Source organism: Melanotaenia boesemani, chromosome 2 (assembly GCF_017639745.1).
Source record: "Melanotaenia boesemani isolate fMelBoe1 chromosome 2, fMelBoe1.pri, whole genome shotgun sequence".
NCBI lineage: Eukaryota > Metazoa > Chordata > Actinopteri > Atheriniformes > Melanotaeniidae > Melanotaenia > Melanotaenia boesemani.
In genome coordinates, this window is record NC_055683.1 from 12,851,848 (window position 1) to 12,875,184 (window position 23,337).

General features: G+C 38.6%; 1 protein-coding gene across 1 annotated transcript in view; it reads left to right on the top strand.

Annotated features, from left to right (window-relative positions):
* Positions 1 to 23,337, top strand: part of LOC121632357 (glutamate receptor ionotropic, NMDA 2B-like) — a 122,432-nt gene that overhangs the window by 89,811 nt on the left and 9,284 nt on the right. Inside the window, exons 6-13 of the mRNA XM_041973795.1 lie at positions 7,343 to 7,457; positions 11,151 to 11,359; positions 11,776 to 11,947; positions 15,937 to 16,090; positions 16,852 to 16,977; positions 19,161 to 19,390; positions 19,491 to 19,651; positions 20,693 to 20,880. Of these exons, the coding sequence (XP_041829729.1) occupies positions 7,343 to 7,457; positions 11,151 to 11,359; positions 11,776 to 11,947; positions 15,937 to 16,090; positions 16,852 to 16,977; positions 19,161 to 19,390; positions 19,491 to 19,651; positions 20,693 to 20,880 (1,355 nt within the window). The remainder of the gene's footprint in view (positions 1 to 7,342; positions 7,458 to 11,150; positions 11,360 to 11,775; positions 11,948 to 15,936; positions 16,091 to 16,851; positions 16,978 to 19,160; positions 19,391 to 19,490; positions 19,652 to 20,692; positions 20,881 to 23,337) is intronic.

The following is a 23,337-nucleotide window of genomic DNA, read 5'->3' on the forward strand; positions in this document are numbered from 1 at the left end:
ACAGTTGTTGTGCTCGTCTTCATTCTTCAGCTTTTTTTCTCTTCCTGATTCTCTTCTTCTTCTCTGGTTTGTTTCTTTCACTGGTCGCATGTCAGTTATTGTGCTCAGCACTGCCCCCGCTATTTCCGGTGGTATTGTTCTGTCATCTGCGTCAAGCAATGGATAGCTAAGCTAACTGAAAACGCACCTAAATATGGCCATAACCAACGCAGAGGACAGATTAAACTATCCGTCTTCTGTGTGGCGCATAAATGGGCCTGAAGTGTACTTTTCTTTACAATACTTGAGATGTGATCAAGTAAGCAACAGAACAAACTAGTTAAGATCATCAACTTCATGAAACTAAATTATTAAATTTTTTTTTTTTTAAAGATTAGCTTTTTAAATGTTTTTTTTTTACAGTCTAAATGTTTAAAATCGGACTGTAAGCCAGGGCGTGATCAGTCAGTAGCAGCTCTGTGCAGTTCATTTTCAGGCTGGTTATGGAGCAGAAGAGAACATCTGCAGCTCAGAGCTGGGTTGCTGTTACTGCTGCTGCTGCACAAGGAAGAAACACTTGTGAGTGGGAGGGGAGGGGCCTGTGGTAGCATCCGCGACTTATTAGGAAGAGCAAACAAATACGTGTTTTCACGTCAGTCTCAGTCTCCAATAACACCAGAAAAAAGTTGCTTAATTTATCAATAGTTGCTTTTTTTAAGTAAGAGTAGAGAGATCTAAAAACTCACTGATTATGGCAGCAAGTTGCTAAGTTGGCAGCACTGTAAACAATGGGTCCTCCAGGGAAATGCTGCAGTGCCTGTTTAAAATGACTAGAGGTGACTGGTTCTTTCTGTGACCACCAAAGGGGCATTTAAGTATCGATACCCGTGCTAATTAATATCTAACTAGATACTTAATTTGAGCATGGATTAGTATCTGTAGTATCAATTCTTTTGACAACACTGGTGCCAGCTCAATGAACTGAAATGTTTGAGAATATGCATTTTGGTCTGAGTTTATAGGATAGAAGAGAAGAGATAGAAAAATACTGGTTTTTGATGAGTTTTAATCTGAACTAGGTCAGAAAAGTTTTATGTCTTTCTGCACCTCTCTTTGCCAGGTTTATTCAGTCCATTACACAGTGCTGGGAAAGTTCAATTTCTACATGAACTAGTTCAAAGTTTAGTTCACGCATATTAAAATGAACGAGTTCAGTTCATAGTTCATAATTCAAAAAACTAAGTTCACAGTTCTAAAAATAAACTAGTTCTTAATTATTTTTTCCCAATATGTTGCTGTGAGCTATTATCCTCAGAATACTGTCATTTTCCTATTGTTGCCACCCATTCAGTCCACGCTTGTAGCCAGCTGCAGCTTTCACTCCTACAGTATAAAAACATGAGGAAAAACTTGCATAAATGGTCTTTTTTAATGAGGACTTATTCAACTATCTGAGATAGGAACCAGGCTGAGGTAGGAAACAAAGGATGTACCTCAAAGTGCAATATTTAAAATGCAAAACATTTAAACATTAATTATCTTTTTATTAAGTCAATTTTCAATTTTTTGTGAATGTGCTTTTTTCTGACTTGTATGTCCAAATAAAGTTTCTAGAACCTGCGTCATAAAAGTGGAATATTCAGCCCAAATGAATAAGTAACATACAAAACAATAAAAAAAAGACATTTAAGACCACATGTCTTGCATTTGTCAAGCTTATAAAAGCTGAGGATTCCTCTTTCTTCAAAGGCTGCAGGTCTCCGACTATACTGCTAAAGGTTTTCCAGCTGTGGCTGGAGATGAAGACAACGGAGCTGCTGCTACTGTACACTGTTATTTAGTTTTGAGTGGTAGAAGATCTGCTTCAGCATGCCATTGCCAAGTCTTTACATTGTTTTTAGTGACATTTAGTTCATATACCTTGGAAGGTTAGCTGGGTGCTTTATTTGAATATGCCGTTTCAGGTTTGCTGTTGATGCTATAAATGTTGCTTCTTGACACTTGGCAGGCAAAGTTTACACCAAAAGGATAGATTTCTCCCTCCTGGATCATTACTGACATTTTCAAAAAATGATTTCAAGTGATCATACGAAGATGCTGCAGTGATCATTGAGGCAGAGGTGGTGCTGCTGACTTCACTGGATTTTGCATCCATATTTCGCAATTTTATGACACATGCGGTGTGGCTCTGAGGTGGCTGATGTTGCCAGATTTGGTGTTTTTCACCTATATATTGAGACCTGTTTATGATGTGTTTTAGCTGGGATTTTGAAAACTCTCTTCAACAAAGTTTAAATGTGAGAGAACACTGTTCACAAACACCAGAATGAGCGCGCTCACAATAACGTTCATCAGGCAGAAATACAGTATGTTCAGTTCATGTTCACCCAAATATGAACGATCTTTCAATGAACTCGTTCAGGCACAACACTGGTGTTACATCATTTTATTGTTTTAACTCAATTAGCTCTTTCTGCTTAAGGCTTTCAGATGATTTGATTTGTTTTGCACTTCATATTAATGCCACGTAATGCTTTTTCAGGTCCCATAAAATTAGAAAATCACAAGAAGAACATGTCCCCACATGCCCAAAGTAGCAAATCCAGTTTGTTAAAGGCAACCATTTTAATCTAATATCAGTTAATTATAATAAGGTGATATCTATAATTAGTCAAAAAGCCACATTTACAGTTGTCATTTCATGTCTTAAGCCTTTTTTAAAATACTTGTTTGTACCTTTCCTATCAGCTAAGTTCATTTTTATACATGTAGCTACCACATATGAATGCAGTCATGCTAATGTAACCCCTTTATACCTCAATTTATTTACAATTATATGAAAACAAAATATAACAAAGGGAAAAACAAGACTGGAATAAAATACAAAACAATGAAATAATAAATAACATAAAATAAATAAATAACAGTAAATAAAAACAAATTATTAAAATAAATTCATGAGATTGAAAGAAACAAAATTTTTAAAAAGGCCAGAAGTAGTTTGTTTGTCGGAAATTTTTGTAAAAATAAGCATCAAGGGGTTAAAGATATTATCCCAAATGACATCCATAGTTATCCCATGTGTGCACGCATCAAAACCGCAGTATGTTTATTTTCATCAGCTACACAATACCAAATGGGTTATATTATCATTCTTCATAGAGATTCCTCCTCCACAAATCCAATACTACAGTAATTGCTAAGGAGTGTAATTCATGACTAATTGATGTTGGGGTTAATTTATTAAAAGTGACTTATCAATATTTCACACGACTCCTTCATTATTCACGCGAGAACATGCGCTGAAACGTATCTGTGTCAGGCCATGCAGTGAGCATGACGTGTTTGTCTGTGTAAGTTGATCTGGTTTACTGCAGCATTTAGTGAGTTCTATTCACATAAAAGAAGAAAGATTAGACACACATTGATTAGTCTTTAATGCTTCAGGAATATGAATCAGTGAGTGTGGACTGTGGAATTGATTGGAACACCATTGTACATGTCGGACTGCGGCCAGTGTCACTCGCTTTTGTTCTCCAGGTGGAGACAGCTGCTGCAGCTGCTGTTTGAATTTTAATCCACCGTCTGTACAGTACAGCTGAGATACTCTCCTCCTCCTACAGAGGTTAAAGCTGACAGGCTCAACAGGATATCAACATATGGGTGACGCCATCTTATTGTGCTACTTCTACGCATGTAGATCGTTTTGACATTTACTCTGACTTTGAAAAAAAAAAAACGATGAAGGTTCATATTTTTATTTGCACAATTAATCCTTTGATGCATAGCATCAGCTACACTTGGGTGTGGATGGTATATTTGCAAATGAGCCACTTCATCAGACATTAATGATTCATCCAATATACTACAAATTACTGTTGAATAAATAAAAAAATATCAACAAAATCTAAGATCATAGATCAGTGAGTGAATTATTTATTTTTTTTTATTTTAGTGTAAATTCATGTTAATGGTTTAAGGGTGTGTGTTGGTGTGTGTGTGTCCAGGTTTATTGGTATTGAAGGTCAGTACTACTGTTAACACAGTCTTTACAGTGTGATGGGAGATCAGGGAAATGCTTGTTGCTGTATAATTGTAGTATGCCCTATCCCTTTCCTTCTTTTTCTCCAAATCCCACCTCACTCTCTTTCCCATCCTCTGTGAGATTACCGTTACCATAGTAACGGGGCACATTGGCTCAAAAATCACAATAGTTGTGGGTGCCATGGCAACACACCTATGCTTGTGTTTCTGTGCAGGATCTTCAAGCACATGCATGCACAAAGGCCCCCAAATCGTACAATGGCTTTGCTCTGTAAAGATTAAAAAGGGGCATGGCGTCAAGTCATTTTATAAATGGCTTATGATTTATGCAGCAGATTCTATGCACTTTGTATCAGTGCCAAGACTCTACAGGACGGGGTTGTTAGCTGGAAACATGGAGCTGCATGAGACGCTATGATGCTGCATGATTCTGATCATCACAGCCCATTGAAAAGATCAATATTTAATAGAGGACAAAGAATGAGGGAGATGACATTAGAATAATTGCTAGATTACACAACATATTCATTTCACAAGTAGATAGATAGATAGATAGATAGATAGATAGATAGATAGATAGATAGATAGATAGATAGATAGATAGATAGATAGATAGATAGATAGATAGATACTCACATGCACCTTCTATTGTCACTATTTTATTCATCTACATATACAGTATATGGTGGGTTTTGAGGCAGTGTTTCCATGGAAACAGTCACAGAGCGGGAGGGTGAGTGAAGAGTGAGTGATTGAGAGTTAAAAGATTCAATGTGTTTGAAAGAGATGATTTTACCTGGCATAAACACTTCTGGTGTCTTGTACACATGCTTCCACACTCCCACATATGTTAACCACAATCACCATGAGAGAATAAACTGTTGAGAGGCTGCGTGTGGTGCATCCTGTTTGGTTAAAAGGGAGGTGGAATTATTTCACTTGACAGAGAGAATGAGGTTTTCGCTTACACGCACCCAAAGATGCACGCATGCAAATACAAACTGCTCGTCTCTCTCTGTAAATATCACAGTGTGCCCTGTTAAAATGCTCTTTCATTTCCGGTGAAGATTAGCTTCAACGTGTGCTTATGCTTAAAGAATTGAAATTTTGTTAGAAACAACTATTTTACATTGAGTGTTTAAGCAAGACCTGAGCTTGCAAATGTCATTTCATTGTCATTATTCTACTGTTTTTATTTATTTATTTATTGCCTTTGCATCCCCTCATTCAGAAATCTCTATCAAGCTAGAATGAAAGAGGAGAGTAAATTTAGTTCCAATGCAGCAAACAGGTTGAACTTGCCTGAATTTGTACAGCAAGGCAACAAATCCATTTTTTTATAAACTCTGAAGCTCATAAAAGCAGCATTTTTTTTTGTTGTGCTGTTTTTTATTCACTATTTAGTGGTTGGAATAGGAGATTTTCTTGAATCCCAGCTGGTTGCTAAGCAAGCTTTTATGTGATAGTCCTGTACAAATTTTCTATAAAATGTTAAATTTCATTTTGATTTTAAGTTGATTAAATACACAATGTATAAAGTGTCCATTTGTGAGTTTTGGAATATGGACTTGGTGTGATTAACTTATTTTTGTAACAGTGATGGTGTGGACCCAAGTGCAACACAGGGAGACTGAGGAAAAGGGAAGAGCAAACTTTAGTATGTTTTACACTGAGTCTGGTGGATTGGTTGGTACTGCAGTGGGGGTTCAGGTGGAATCAACCCTCAGTTACTTGTTTGACAGGCAAGCTTGTTTCCTCTGGGCCAACAGAGTTAACTGCAGGGAGACAGAACTGGTGAGCAACCAGAAGTTCAGGAAGTAAAAATGTGATAGTCTGTCCTTTCAGATTCGGGTGGGTCCAGATACTGAACAAGGCTGAGACAAAGGGCAAGGTCAGGAGCAGGCCAGGTCAAGCCGGGGAATCAGAGACTAAGTCAGACACAGATCCAGAACAGGGCTACGTGTCCTAGTTTTTGTGACCTTTCTGTTGGGGTCCCATTCTTGCATTCTGACCCAAGAGGGTGGAGCTCATCGAAACAGTCACCACATCTTGTGCAACTGGGCACCAAGAAAAAAGCAGTTTAAATATAGCATGTTTTTTTGTTGTTGCTGTTTAAAGCTACATGCCAAGAAGAAAGAACACAAACTTCTGGTTGTCCATAATTTTTCTATAATTCAAGGAAGGTGTAGAGCCACTGTGACGTCACGTTATTACAAAGCTGATGCATCTGTCTGGATAAAAGTATGGTTGGCAGTGGAAATGCAACAGAGATCAGGATACACTGAACCAAACTGACCGAAATGGGGCTAAACAAATTTCTCCACAGCGTGCAGCCTTACGCTGATGCAGTTTTCCTTTTGATTTGTTTCTTTTACACCATAACTTTCATTTCCATTAATATCCTACACTATTCATCTATTTGTCTTTAGTTATTGTTTTTCATAATTAGCAGATTAACAAAAAAAACCTATGTATCTCTCCTTTTGTCATTACCTTATGCCAGAGGTTGTGATATTTGGCAGCTCTATACAGGTTGTTTGGCCTTGTTTCCAGACTTTGATCCACCATGTTCACACTGCCAATTTATCATGTGGCGAAGACCCCTCTTTGTCAGTGTTTAACATATGGAGCGATCCAATCCATCTATACTGAAGTCACTTAATGTCTAAAGTGTCCCAGCTGGAATTCCTGGGATTTCTTTATCCCTCCAACTTCCAACTACAAACTTTACAGACACGTGAGAGAGCTTCCCCAACAGAAGCAAATGTAAATGTAATGCCAAGGCCTCCAGACTGAGCTAGTTTGAGAATGAGAATATGTTACCTTGTTTTAATCAGACAAATATGACACTAGTTTTGAAATTTCTCTCTCACTCTCCATTAGACTACTATTCCTTTTATACTGCATCAGTGAGGTTCAAAGCACAGATTGTTGCTGAGATGGACATGAAACATCCAACCAATGAAAAGATGATTCACTGAAATTAATTGTCCTGTCTCATCTAAGAGCCATCATCTGCTGCTCTACTCTGTGTTTGTCTGCAAGTAATGACTAATGTACAAACATTCCTCTTCCTATGAAAAAGCTGGTTAGTCATTAGTTGATTGCATTTCTTGGTATTTCTGAAGCATCTACATGCCATGTTGTATGCAAGATGGCATGTGTGAAACATTTTTTTTTAGGAAAGTGAGCCATTTAATGAAAACGAATAAAGATATATACCGCAAATAATGAGCGATTCCCCTGACAAGGATATTTTTCAGCATGTGCTGCACTCTGTTTCAACCAGTCTCTTTCTCCTTATTCTTTCCCTCTGCAGGTACCTGATGAATGTGACGTTTGAGGGGCGTAATCTGTCGTTCAGCGAGGACGGATACCAGATGCACCCCAAGCTTGTCATTATTCTGCTCAACAAAGAGAGACAGTGGGACAGGGTGAGACAGTGAGAGAGTGTATGGGTGTAGTTGTGTGTCTTTGTCTTAGTTTTAATGTTATACCTGCATGAAATGGTTAATTTATTTTATTTTATTTTTGCTTTTACATGACAGTCAAACTTAATCCCCTGTGACGTTAACAGTGAAATAATGGGTACACTGTTAAGTGATGCTTAGAGTCAGTGAGTTAGCCATGTCCCTATAAAGTCCCTCTAAATTAACTGTGTGTTTCATCTGGATTTCTTATCATCTGATTTTCACTTTTTAAGTATTTCAAGCCTCAAGCTTTACAGGCGCTCCTCCGATTAGATATAATCAACTCAAGTGAAGGTGCCTTTGAGTGCTACCATTCAGTAAAATCTTCATATTGCTGATGTATAAAGAAAGCTTGTCTGCAGCTGTTTAATTAAAAAAAAACCTAGTACACAGTTCTGTGCTACATAGCCTTCCTTCACTGTGCATTTTCTGTGCTCAGAAGTTCCCTGTGCACACACACACACATTTTTTTAGTACTAAGAATGTAACCACACAATGTCAGGGGGATACTAGTTTAAGTAAGCATCTTTGGCTAACTTACAACTGGAAGCCTTTAGGGTCATATTGTGCAAACACTATTAGAGCAAAAAAACACTTGCTCTGCAAGACCTTTGGCGAAGAAAAATAAAATATGCATGCACACTGCGTTTAGTTTGTGTGTGCAATGCTCTGTGTCCATGGCTCTAAATGAGCTTGTTTAATCAACAGCCGGGCTGGCAGGTAGATTCCTAAAGTAATCAGCCAATCAGAATTTCCACTAAACAATTATTTAATTGATTTATTTTCTTTGGGGAAAATAAGCCAGATTATAAATGCAACAGGATACATTTAATCACGTGTTTCTTAATAGTTTTTTCTTTATTTTATCCTTTGTTTTTTCTTTGTTTGTCCACAACAACATTCTCTATTTGCTTTCCAATCAATGAAAAATGTCTTTTACTTGTAACTTATTAACACTTTAAACATGATCGGCTATAAACTTGAATCTTCTGGTGACCTTCATGGCCAAAAACGTTTACACACCAAAAATCAATATTTTTTCTCCTTTCTTTAAAAAATAAATCATTTAAACAACTTCTTCCTGCTCAAAAATATCAAACATTTAACCATTTTTAGGATTTTAACCCCTTTAAATGCCAGTTTGAATATATTTGAATTATGGCCCTGTTCATTAAAAATAAATAAATAAATAAAAACAACAAATGGAATTATTTTCAGTTAATATTTATATATCCAGATGATGATGTAGACATCTGCTCTGTGCTCTGATTAGATTTAAAGTATACTTCTCCCGGTTCCAACGTCTTTAAAATTTCTTAGTTTCATTTAGAAAAGCTGACCATAAAGCCATTGTCTGGACTTTAACTTGACGAACAAACAAATGAATGAATGAATGAATGAATGAAATAAATAAATTGCCATCATGAGAAGTTAATATTTGACACAAAGTGCTACACTTTTCATAAGTAACTCATTCATGTTCATTTCTTCATTTTCGGGTTTGTTGTAGCATGTCTATGTAGAGTTTGCATGATTTTCCAGTACCCAAGTGGATTTTCTCTCCACACTTCATTGTCCGCCCACAGAACCAAGACATGCAGTTTGGGTTAATTGTTGATTTCAAATTACCAGCAAATGATTACCTTCCTCTAGAAGTCAGCCAGTGACTGACTGGCTGTCTCTGCAGGGTGTCTCAACAGGGAATGACTTCAGCCCCCATATAACCCTTGAGGACAAGCAAGTACAGATACAAAATAGAGAGATTAAACTGAAACTAAAATCAATCTTTAGGGAAAACACATACACACTGAAGGACAAAATTGTGCCAGGGGTCAAACTTGTAACTGAGTCAGCTTTCTGTTACTGAATCCAGCTTTTAAAATGCATTGTAGGATACAAAAAAATAGGTAAAGCGTTTCTAATTGGTCAAAAGACAGGATGGGGGGTGTTCATTTAGTAAAATTAGTCCCGTCACACTCTGTACCAACAATCTTTAACAAACATTATGCGCCTCACCACCTGCCAAATCACCAGCAAGCATCTGTATTTGCTGATTCTCCGCCTTTCATTGTTTCTGTGTGCTGCATACTGGCTCCTTTGAATTTTCATGCTCTTTATTCTCAGTCTTTCTTTCATTATTTTGCCTCTCTAATCTGTATTCTGTCCTCTGATCAGAACAAGGTGAGTTGCCCCCTCCTGTCTCCCCTTTCTCCCCATTCTCCCCATGCAGCCCTCCTCTCACCTCCACCTTCTTTTGCCTCACACTTCCTCATGTTTAATTCTGAGTCTAACTTCCAGTTGAACCAGTTTTCTTGGCTCCTTGTGAGCTCCAGCTTCTACAACCTTCCTTCCAGTCACTGCACCTTTGAAGTAGTGTGAAGACGCTGGTCCAGTCCAGTTCTGTTTACTCCCCTCCAGGGTGATTTTAGCCCTCTTCCCTCTACTATTCTGTTCATTTCTATTTCTCTATCACTCACTCTCTCTTCCCTCTTTTTGTCCAGATAGAAAGAGGTTGCATTGTGGCCCCAGGGGTACACACAGCCTCAGCTTGTCCACTGCAGGTTGCTTTGCCAAGTTTGAGTGCTTGGTGTTTGAACACATTTACATATTTAATGAGTGTGCAAACCTGACTTTACATACTCACACCATGGCTCCCTGTCCTCTACTACCCCTATTAAAGTGTGCCCAATTATCTTATGATCCATTTCCACATCCACCCACATCTTTCCCTTGATGAAACCAACTTGCACCTCTTGAGGAAAGTGCACATGCAGAATCTTTTGGTTTGGTTATAAGTGAGTGGCATCAGGAGGAAATTGACTAATTGGTGATGCTTGTTCAGTGGAGTAGAGCCACAAGCCCTACAGGGTCCTCCAGACATAGAGCTGGCCACTCCTCCACAGAAGAACTCTCGTTTTGCATTTGAATGAGCTTCATTCGTCTTTCCTCATCAAGAAAATGCTTAACTTTTTCTTTTCCTTTAGATCCCATGTTCTTCCTGCAGAATTACCTGTTTTTATGTGTGATTTTTACTTAATTCTAGTATCCAGTTTTCTTATCTCTGTGTTTCTTCTTTCCTCTTGATCTGAATTCTGGTCCTTCCTCTGGATCAGTCCCGTCCTTTAGGCTAACCTTGCTCTCATTCTCTACTCTCAGTCCCAGTCCTCTCCCCTCCTCTTCCTATTCACTCCATCTTTTTCTCTTCTCATTAACTTCCCGTTGTAAAATTCTCGTTAGCTCATTAAGATTTTACTAACAGATGGACGAATCACAATAAACCACAGAAAAATGACAATGAAACTTTAAAATCTCAATTAGATAAAGATGTTTTTGCTTAAAAGGCATACAACGTCTATACTGTTCTGGGCTGATATGTCTCCGAACTGTTTGCAAATGCAGAGCTGCAGTTAGTTTTTATGGACTGAAGTCATTGAGGTGTGACATGTAGTCTGAGTTCTCTTTTTTTTCTCTCCGACTCCTGCCAGGTGATGCTTTTTTTGGGGTTACATGTGGCGCTTTCTGATTCAGTCACAAAATAATTTAAATTCAGACAGTATTCTTAGTAGTTGCAATGAAGGGTGTTGAAATAAAAAGATCAAGAATGATGGGGGGATTTTCAAATTATGTATCATCTTTGTTTTCTGCTTTTCTCTGCAGGTGGGTAAATGGGAAAATGGTTCCCTGTCCATGAAATACCATGTGTGGCCTCGCTATGAATTGTATGGGGGGACAGCGAACAGGGAGGATGACCACCTGTCCATTGTGACATTGGAGGAGGCTCCGTTCGTCATTGTGGAAGACGTGGATCCACTCAGTGGGACCTGTATGAGGAACACAGTACCCTGCCGGAAACAGATCAAAACACTGTGAGACTCCAGTCTCAGACGCACCAAACCTGTGCCAGTTTATGAGCTGGAAACAAATGTTAGAATGAATAAAGATTAAAAATGCATGACAACATTCTTGGAAATTCAGCTCAACACACATAAGTAGAAATTATTGCCGGTACATTTTTATTCCCATCTGTCCTGTTAGCTCACAGATTCACCTACTGAGCAGCAGACCAAGGCAGAAATTAAACACTGAAACCGGTGACTGACTACATTTTGCTTGATAATAGTTTCCCATGGCAACTTTACCATGCCAGAGGCATAATCACTTCACACTTCATAAATGTGTGGATGGCAGTGTCGGAAAATTGCATTTCCTATCAACAGTACATGCCAATTCAGACAGATGTACATTCTGGATGAAATAATTATTTCTCTGTCTGTGCATGCAGTAATCAGACGAAGGAGTCGGGCATCTACATTAAACGCTGCTGTAAGGGCTTCTGCATCGACATCCTGAAGAAAATTGCCAAGTCAGTCAAATTTACGTACGACCTCTACCTGGTCACTAATGGAAAGCATGGCAAGAAAGTCAATGGAACGTGGAATGGCATGGTGGGCGAGGTGAGGAGATCATGTGTTTGTGTGTCTGCATCTCTTTATTCTTTGCAGCCTTTTTTGTCTATCATTTTTGTTTCCTGGCCATGTTGTATGCTGGCTTTCCACTAACTATGTTTAGCCACTGCCAGCTTTTACAGGTCAACAAGCAAAAGGCTGTATGTGTCTCAATGTCATGCATGTGTAAATTATACAAAGGTATCATTTGTAATTTGTTAATAAAGCTTGAAAATGACAGATGTACCTAATTTGCACTTTGAGAAACCATTATCGACGCCTCTGCTGTTTAAAAGGTGCACGCTGTTGAGAATTTGGGCTATCAGATTGTCTGGGAATGCTGCAGGCGGACGCTAGCATATTGTGTCAGAGACTGACAGGGGAATGACTGTGAAATGTTTGAGGTCAGAACAGGGAATGCTCCGACACAAAACAAGCTTTGATACACAGAAATGTTGGCATTGTTGTGGAAGTAAATTTTTGGTTTGTAAATAATTACAGAAAAAACAAATCATGCAGAAAAAAACAGAAACTGATGACTTTTCTATTTTGACCTTTAGTAGTTTTCACATCTAAATCTGATGGAATTTTTGTATTTTTTCGTTTTAGGATCACTTATACGTGATTATATCAGAGATTATTTAAGTTTTGCTTGCTTTGTTAAGTTACTTGATAATAACCAAAAGTAATTATGAGAAAATATGTTTTCCACTCTGTGTAGATGATTGTTGAAAAAAGTGGGAAAATACTTTATTCTTACAAAGTGATTAATATAAAGCTATTTGGGTTTGCCTGTATGTACTTAATCTTCTACAAGATTGCAAATCATTTCAGAATTACTGAGCACTGACATGATGTACCACTATGGACTCATCTTTCTTTTCCAGGATGGATGTTAATCTCTCAAGGTAGCTAGGCTCATACGTGGTTTGTGGAGATATCACATTAGATCACATGAAAAATCGTCTGCTACTCTGTCTGATTAGACAGGTGCACAAATCTTGACAAGATATCCCAAAAGTACAGGTTTTTTTTCCTCCCTTTAATTATTAAAACCTCTGTATAGTTGCTGAATTTTGGATTATCATTATTTGTTATGGTAGAAAATAAAATTAAAGGCATATTTGAAATGCCAAAAAATGTCTAATTTATAGTGTGTATTGAGCTTCTTTAGCCTAACTCTGCTAAAAGAGCTAGCATTAATAAGATCTGCCTAAAAGCTTTATTCTGTCTTCATAGTGCGATTATACAGTCTTTATCAACTTTCATTTTTGGGTCAATCTTATGCCTGAAAACCATATTATCAGGTGGCTTAAGCAGTCTGTCCCGGGGTCCATAAAGTTCTCTCAGCAAATCACTTTGGACTTGGAAACAATTTCTTATCGACTTTGGTTTCAGGGCAGGATTCTGGTCAGTTCTAATACTTCAATCTATTAGAGGTAGCTGTGCTTCTACTGAATAATTTTCTCCATTTGTTAATGACCAGGAATGACAAACAGATCAATACTACCCAAAAGGTCTGAACATGCTGAGATTCTCTTTGTGCAAACACTTATATAGCTCACAGGAATAACCTTCACAAGTCACACACAAGACCATTTATCAGTTTTAATCCCCTCACTGAAACTTTTTCTGTTCAACTTACATTAACTTGACCTATTTCATTTCTTGCATTAAGCCATTATGGTCGTGCTGACTGTGTCTTTAGGGGGCAGTGGGCTGTAAATGTGGCCACCTGCAATGAACTCCATCACCTGGACTAAAAGCACCATAATGCACATTGTCCTTCTCACCCCCACTGATGAATGGTCATTAGGAAGAGGAAGAGCTGCATTTGTCTACCTCTCTCATACACAGGCACAGATATTTATGCATGAATTATGCAAGAACCAAGAGAATACATGCATCCATGCACATGAAGGATAGAAAAATCTATATGAGAACAAAGAAGTTTGCACAAGATCTAACCATCACCCTCTTTCATTCTCACACACAATTTCTTGTCATTTTGACTCACAAACCTGTCCTGTGTCCTTCTCCAGCTGGAACACTGCCAAACAAATACTATATCTCAAGAACTATTAGACAGATGATATCTGAACTCAGACAGACACCCATAATACTCAGAGATCACCGAGAGCTTCAATGTAATTTGACACATTTTGCAAAGACAAACTATCAAAAAGGCAAAGAAGAAAAAAAATGAATAATGAATGCTCAGAGAAAGCCTACACTGTGTCCTGATTTGATTCTGGCAGTTGGTGTCAAATTTCATGAGCTGTATTGACCAGTGCTGCCCCTAAGACTCCTAATCTAGAATATGAGACGCATTTCACTTGATTACATGAATTTAGTCTCACTTGGTCGCATAAAGACACTGCCGCACACATACACCAGCCAAGACACATAAACACACACACACACACACACACATATATAAGCGCAGTTCCTCGCTCAATCATTCTCAGTAACACCCACATGGGTCACTTTCATAACATGGAGAGAACAAGTCGTAGGAGGGAGATGGAGAGAGTGAATAAAGAAAGAGGGGAAGTGAGTACACTGCTGGATGCACTCGTTCTCATCCCGGGGGACTTGTTGGCACATTCAAGCGCACACACACAAGTAAAAGTGCACATTCATACTTATACATACATATGCTGACAGAATAAATATGATTGAAAAGTATATAAATGCACATACACACAAACACCTGCAAGCAGATGCTTTGAAAAAATGCAGATAATGTGCAAAGCAGACGTGTAATATTCTCCCTGCCTGTAAAGGACCACTTCACAGGTTGGGAACAAAGGTTCACTCACTTCTCTTTCTCTCTTTTTTCCTTTATGACTCACACACACACACACACACACACCCGCGCACACACACACACACACTCCAGCACTGAAGCACATAGCGGAGCTTTGAGTCAGAGTCACACATGCCTTATTAACTCACAGAGACAATCTCGTCCCACTTTACCCCCGTGCTTTAAGGCTGTAAAATTTGGGGCTAAATATATTACCTGTGCAGAGGTACTGAAGGGAGGGAGGCAGGTAGAGGAAGGCATTGGGCCGGCTATTTCAAGCAGCCATGACCCACAGTGGTAACCCACTTTCTTCCTCCCTCCTTCTGTCTTTCTCCCTCTTTCTGTCCCCTGGCGAGCATCACGAGTGTCCACTCCAAGAGTTGTGTATGGAAAGTGTGTTGGCCTCCTGTCTCTACCCGCCGTGCTCTATCTTTGTCTCCAATGTCTCCATTTTCATGCCTCTTGCTTTGCTTGTTTTAATCTTTGCCCACATTATCTAAAAAAAATACAAACTTTCTGTTACATGGAACATGATTTCCCATGTTCCAGACTACGTGTTGAAAGCTAACAGAGAGGAGTATTTTAACCTCCTGCGTGCTTTTTACATGTTTATGAAGAGGACAAGAACTGTGATAGCACCACAAGATTTGATCTTTTAAGTTTTTTTTCTTGTGTTATAAAAGTCTGACACTAAAATCTCACAGTTACTCTAGATGCATAAAATAACTGAAAACATTTCTTGTCAAAGTCTCAGCTGCATTTTCCCAGAAAACAAAGAATAAATACGGGAAAAGTTGTAAAGAAATCGCCTTATTTTTAAGCAGCGGTACTGTCTTCTCCTTTTGGCTTGTAGAACTTTATGTCTGTTGTAAACCTGCTCACCTTTGCTGCTGGTATCACTCATATTTGGAAAGACTTCACAATCACCTCCAACTCAGCTGATGGCAGTTATAGCTATTTTTATGCTTTCCCATGACTGAAAGCTATTCTTAACCATTTTGATTGAATTTGTTTTGTCATTATTACTGCAGCACACAAGACATTCCCCCTGAGGAAAAAAGTTGAAGCTGTATGACAGATGTTCCTTTAAATTACAGTTCATTTGTTTCCTTACAGTATTCCAGTAGTTGATGGATGGGTGACAAATGCTGAAATGTTTTTTTCTTTCTGTTTTCCTCATTTTACATAGGTGGTGTTAAAAAATGCACATATGGCTGTCGGATCCCTGACCATCAATGAGGAGAGGTCCGAGGTCATCGACTTTTCTGTTCCTTTCATTGAGACAGGAATTAGCGTCATGGTTTCCCGCAGTAATGGCACTGTTTCGCCTTCAGCCTTCTTAGGTGAGGAGTGCAGCAACCAGCTGTCAAAATCCAAGGAAAAGGTGGAAATAATGTATCCAGAAAGAAACCTAAACAGCGTGTGAACAACAGATTTAGCTTTAAGGTGTGAAATGTGAGGCCCGTGCAAAGGTACTTTAAAGAGCAATACACGGGCTAGTGTACAAAGGCCTGGATCCAAAAAGTATCAACTTCCCTCATGATGATCCTAAATCAAATCAGCTTTTCAACTTAAAACTACAACTTTATCAAACTGACTTTTTTTTTTTTTTGCTGTTTATATATATATATATATACACACACTACATTTAAAAGAATCCTTGGAGTAAGTAAGTAAGAAACTACTTTGGTTCTCTAAACTAAAACTAGTTTCTATGCATTTTCATTATGAGGAGGTCCTTGCAGTGCAAGATAGTAAGGCTAACCGGCTTTTTTCTCTCTTCTTGCACCCTGTCTCTTTGCCCTCTTATATTTCCCACTCCTACTTCATTTCTCTGATGCTTCCTTCCTCTTCTCAATGTGGCACAACTCATTTACATATCTCTCTTACCCTCTATTCTCTCTCTTCATTTGCTCTTCCTCTCTGCCGCCCTTGCTCACGGGAAACTCTTCCTCCCTCTTTCCTCATGTCCCTCGTTTCCTCCCCACCTTCTACTTACAACCCTTCTCCCCTTTCTTCTGATTTCCTTATCTCTATTTGCCCATACTCACTCCCTCCCAATCCCTTGTCTCCTCATATCCCTTCATCTCCCCCCTCCCTCCAGAGCCCTTCAGCGCGGATGTGTGGGTGATGATGTTCGTGATGCTGTTGCTGGTGTCAGCAGTAGCTGTGTTCATATTCGAGTACTTCAGCCCTGTGGGCTACAACCGCTGTCTGGCTGATGGCAGAGGTGAGAAGCCTGAGTTCAACTCGTAGAAAAACACACGCAGACACACACATAGACACCAGCATGCAACCTTCTGGGGGGGTGACCTGTTTCAGGATATAGATGTAAATAAATGCAGGCACTTTCTATTCCAGCATTCAAGTCATGTTGCCTTCCAAACCTCAATTAGCTCAAAATACACCAGATGGGAGGGCATGCTAAGGTTGAATTCACCACAGAAATAATACCATAGCAATATCTGAAAGTTTCTAGCAAAATTAGAAATTTGTGGAAAAACATTGCTTTTGAGCACAAGTACTGCACAAATATGAGCTTTATTACACAGGATTTGTTTAGCTATATTATGATGATGTTTTAGTGACCCTAGTGTATTGACCATACTTATAGCACACAGGAGTTTTTTATTTTGTTTTTTTTTTCTCAGTCAAGATCGGAGGGCATTGACAGATGCATCACATATCCTCTAAACATATTGTGAGCGTTTGCCTTCAGACAGAAATGACCAAGTCCACCATGTAAACTCAATCATTCAGTGATTTAATAAGGTCTTTGTTGCTAACTCCATTAAACTTATAAATAAATTTGTCTGTACAGCTGTACCTTCAATATAAATCATTTTTGTAATCTAAACAAGGTTGTGTTTTGCATTGGAAATTAGGTATAATTTGTTATCAGGGGTATATTTTACTATAACTGAGTCCATGGTAAATTTATTACATTGTACTGTATTGTATTGCATCATATCACATCGTTTTGTATCGTATCATATCGAATCACATATATCGTATCTTATCGTAACATATTGCATCGCATCACATCCTATTGTATTGTATCACATTGTATTGTATCATACTGTATCCTACTGTATCATGTTGTAACATATTGTATTGCATCACATCGCATCACATCGTATTGTACTGTATCATATCATACTGTATGACTCGTGTCATACTATATAGTATCATACTGTATTGTATCGGATTGTATCCTACTGAATCGTGCTGTACTGTATCAGATCGTATCATGTTGTAAAGCCTCATATCCTACTGTATCATTTATCGTATCTTACTGTATTGTATCACGCAACTTAGTATCATATAGTGTAGTGGTGGATCTCATTTACATCTCCAAAAGATTTTTTATTTTATTTTATTTATTTATTTTTTGAGGGCATCCAAACATGCCATTTTGTATTTTAAAAAAATCTGTGCTGGTGAAGTCTTCAGATGTATGCAGGGAGCGTGATAGGAGATAACTTGCTGCATCAAACATAGAGTGATGTACCAAATATTTATTTGCTCTGAGCTTTGCAGATGATGCGCTCTCTCTGTAAAGACTGTGATGAGCAACTTGTCTTTTGCTGTGCACAAAGACCGACAGACACAGACACACAAACATACTGCCGGCCGCCTCCACATATAGACCAAACATCCTCACTGACCCAATGCCTTCTTTCCCATCTCCTCCCCTTTTCCGCCTCCTCACTATCCTGCTTTTTATATCACATGGAATTGTATCTTAATGCACAGGTTTCACCAAACCTCCACTGCTTCTTTACTCACATAGGGAAAGTCATTTGTATAAATTTCCATATTTCCCAAAATCTCGTGTTCGCTCTGACAGCAAGGGGCTAGTTTAGTCTTAGATCTCCCCAGCCAAAAAGATGAGAAGAGAGAAAAAAAAAAAAGAAAAAGAAAATCAACGTCCCCCACAACTCTATCTCTGATGTGTCTATATATAGATAATGGTTATCTTTTTTCATTTCTCTCATCCTTCATCATCTTCTGGAGAAGGTGTACTCCTCCCTGCAGCACCCTTCTTTTTTCTGCTTGTTGCATGGCGGAAGTTTGTCATGAAGAGGAAAGATGAATATGTGGAGTCAAAGGGGTCGATGCAATAACTAGAGTTGTAAAACCTTTGCCTGATTAATTTAACCAACTTTCTGGCAAACAAAAGTATAAAATAATATACACCTACAAGCTTGCACACTCACTCCTCCTCTCTCTCACACATTCCCACACAGACATTATGAACCACCTGCTTAATTTCAGCATAATGGCAGCTTGTGGATTGGATAAATCAATAACGACATATATGAAGTTTTTTAAAAAGCATCTTTAAAGAGAAACTTAATTCCGGTACAGAAACTGATGTCACATTCTTAAAAATTCATTTGTTTTTTCCAGAGCCACATGGTCCATCTTTCACCATTGGTAAAGCCATCTGGCTGTTGTGGGGTCTGGTCTTCAACAACTCTGTGCCAGTACAGAATCCCAAAGGCACGACCAGTAAAATCATGGTGTCCGTGTGGGCCTTCTTTGCTGTCATTTTCCTGGCCTCCTACACTGCCAACCTGGCTGCTTTCATGATCCAGGAGGAATATGTGGACCAAGTATCTGGTCTCTCAGACAAAAAGGTAAAGTGGAGGGTCTCTAGCTGATGCTCTCTCACTCTCATCTGTATACTTTAGAGTAGATATGAACTTTTTTCATGCTTTTTCCTTCTTATGTGTTTAGTTCCAAAGTCCCAATGACTTTTCACCTCCATTTCGGTTTGGCACGGTCCCCAACGGAAGCACAGAGAGAAATATTAGGAACAACTATCCAGAAATGCACTCCTACATGACGAAGTTTCATCAGAGAAACGTCAACGAAGCTTTGCAGAGTCTGAAGTCTGGGTGAGCACCTTTGTAATGTAGCATGAGATTAGCGTAATTTTAAAATAGCCTAAAAAGGCAAGCAAAAGGCTTTTTGTAAACTGGCAGGTGACCATGTATTCACCTACTAAATCTATTTTGAGAACCCCAAAAAGTCATTTTAATAAAGGTAGGATGGTTGCAGCAACACACAAAAGCCAAAGCCAAAAGACCAAGACTCTACAGGGAATGTGTAAATTGTTGGCTGATACTTCATATGTTTTCCTGCTATTGTTTCTTTTGTTTTCAGTGACTGTTCGCTTGGGTTTAAGTTTGGTGAAAAAAAAATAAAAATAAAAAGCCAAAGCTACTTGCTTAGGTTTAATAAGAGACCTGGTTCAGATATTACTAAATACCAAACATGATTGCTGCTCTCCTCTAAACATGGTTGTATAATCTCTAACCTTTCCACAGTAGCAGTGGTGTCAGCACCACCTTTGTAACCCAGTCGGTGAAAGAGAAGCTTATTGTTTTCTGTGGGATTTTGACAGTATGTTCCTGCACCGAGCCTTGCAATGTTAGAAAATCTTGCTCATTTTGTCAATTTCTATGAACATATGAACTACCAACATGAAAAATGAACAGACATAAATGACAGTAGCTATTGAGATATATTTATAAATGTTTAAACCTTTTCTCAGTGTGTGTTAACACTGCTATTATTACAGTGTAAGAAGAATAAAATAAATCAGATTAAAGGAATCAGAAGCAGCACTGAGCAGGTAAACTGCAGCCTGAAAATAGTACCTTGTTAATGTCTGCTTCCTACAAACATATTGCAGCTGAATAACCCCAATAATACTTTCACTCCCCCGCTTCAGTTTTCATCAAATCTTCTTTGTCGCCACAGTGTCTGCTAGTTCCAGTCTTTGGCAAACCGAGTGGAAGTCTATTACTCTTATCAGCAGCTTAGTGCTACTTAGCAGGTTAATTGGAATGTTGTAACTGTGATGTGTGACTTCTGAGTGCTAATTAATTGTAACCTGTCTATCTCTCTTTCTCCCTCTCACCCTTTTTCTTTAGCAAATTGGATGCTTTCATTTATGACGCAGCCGTATTGAACTACATGGCCGGCAGGGACGAGGGCTGCAAGCTGGTGACCATCGGCAGCGGCTACATCTTTGCCACAACGGGCTACGGCATCGCCATCCAGAAGGAGTCGCTCTGGAAGAGACATGTGGACCTGGCTATCCTGCAGCTTTTTGGAGATGGTGAGGGAGGGAGGAAGGACTGTTTCCTCTGCTGTTTTATTCATAAATGCTGCATAGTTTAATGCACTCAACGAGCAAAGACTCTGTCATGCATACAGTACAGCTGTGCTGGTGTGATTAGGGATTGCAATTTCTCCTTGACCTTGAGGCAAAAGTGGAAGGTTGAGTGAAACTTATTTTAACTGTTATTTTATTAGTGATGATGTACTCACTAAGAGACCTGCTTAAATATCAGAATAGGGTAACAATGAAAAAACTACAATAGGGCAAGTTAAAGACAAGTTAACGGTAATATACTATTATATGATGATAGAAATTGGTTAATCCCAAATCCCTTATTGAATTTCAGTGTGGACACAAGATAGCTTTAATCAAATAAGTTTGGCAAAAATTTTATTAAGACTTCATGTATATCACTCAACTTTATACATGTTTAGAAATACTGCAGCATTCCTTCATGTTAGGAATTATTTTTATGGTGAGTAAATGTTATCATTACCGGTAAGAACAATAACTAGACCTGTAGAAGTAGGTCTTAGTTGTAATAATATATTATCATCCTTTAACTAATTTGAGTCTCTTGATTTACATCTCAATATTGTATGAACAGCCTCAGGCTTTGCTGTAGGGACATGTAACAGATTCTTTCTCATGCATACAATCTACTGTAGATAGGCAACCTTCGCACTTCAGCACATTTAATTAGAAATAAAGATTAATGATGTTGGATACGTGGCTCTATAGCAAAGTTTAGAGGTTAATTACAAAACTGAATCAACACACGATGAATTATTTATTAATTTTTTATTTTTTATTTTTGTGAAAAATCCTTTGCATCCAAGTCTGCAGCCTGCAGAGCACTTTAAAATTTCATTAGTGGCTCATCATCAGTTTTAAGCTTAAACTGAGTACATATCTCTCTTTATAGTTCTGCTTTCATGGCTTTGCTCCAATGAGCAGTGAATCAACATGTGTCAGATCCATCAGCAGCCACACCAGCTTAGACTTTAACAGATGCATCATCATGTTTGACTGATTGGGTGGTGCTTTGTTTTTTTCTGGTTTTGATCTAGAGCCTTGCTGATTTCTTTTCATCTCTCTTTTTTTTTTAAGAACTGTTGTGTCGAGCACATGAACTATGAGAACTAAAACTCCAAGACATTATTTTGTATTGATGTCAGATTAAAGTTTAGACTTCTTTTACTTTCAGTCGAATGTGCTGTGGTGCAGAACATGATGACCCAAAAAGTGCAAACATCTAAATTCTCAAAGTCAGGACTTTTAGTTTTTCCCATGTAAAAAAGATTTCTCCAGACAATGACATTTTGTGTTTTACCCACACTTCCAACAGTTTAGGAGTGTGGAGAGAAAAAAAAAAACATTTTTTTTCTAAGCTTTTTGACTGTAACTGGCTCTGCAGGTCAAATGCACAGTTATCCCTTTGTCACATTGAGTAAATCAAACACAAACGAGAAAGATGAGACGCAGCTACTAGGAATGTAAATTGAGATTTAGCTTCATTGTGGGGACCCTCTGCCTTATGACCATACTTGCCTTTTATGGGAGACTGTGGAAGCTCTGCAGAGTTTGTGCTTTTCAAATTCACTTCATTCCCCTTCAGATTGAAACATTGATGAGTCTCTGAACAAACAGTGGCAAACAAAATGAAAAACATCCAAACATCCATCCTCACTCTGTATAGAGTGCAGCATTACAGTGTGTTTTATGGATGTTTTAACAACTCTTCATCATAAATGGATCAACGTGTCATGACAACTGCTGGTTGTTAAATTCATCGACTGGCAAATTTAGGAAATGTAATGGAGGTTTGGTGTGTGTGAAAGTTCATGTGTGTGTTGTACAGTAGCTTGCTTGCTTGGATGTGGTCTAGTATGTTGCGAGCATCCTGAACCAAGGACCCTCCGGGGGACCACTATAGTGTGTCCCAGTTAGGGGTGCCAGTATAGCTCCTGGTGTATTTCAACACTGTGCATGAGTTTGTGTGCATGCCTGTGTGTTTGCACGCACATGCGAATATGGGTCAGCCCTCTGAAAATGAGAATGCCTGTGTGTGTAAGTGAGGGTGTGTGTGTTTGATAGATAAAGGGATAGAAGTGTCGAGATTCAGATTATGTATAGTATGTTTAATTTTATCAACCTTCATACGAACTGAAGTCTTCTCTGTGTATTGTTTTCATACTTATTAATCATCTGTTTTAATAGTTTTACATCTGTTTAAAAAATCTCTTAAACTTTGATGAAACTCACTTATGTATCCTCCTTCAAATGAATATGGGTCGGCTCACAGTGACACCCCCCCTGTGCCACTGCAACAGCATTAATACAGGAACCAGGCAGCCCTGTCTCGCCCCCTCTCAGGATTTCAATGTCACTTTGCCACGCCTCACCATCCACTCCACTCCTGGTGGCCTAGAAAGCGATCGTGCTCACGCGGAC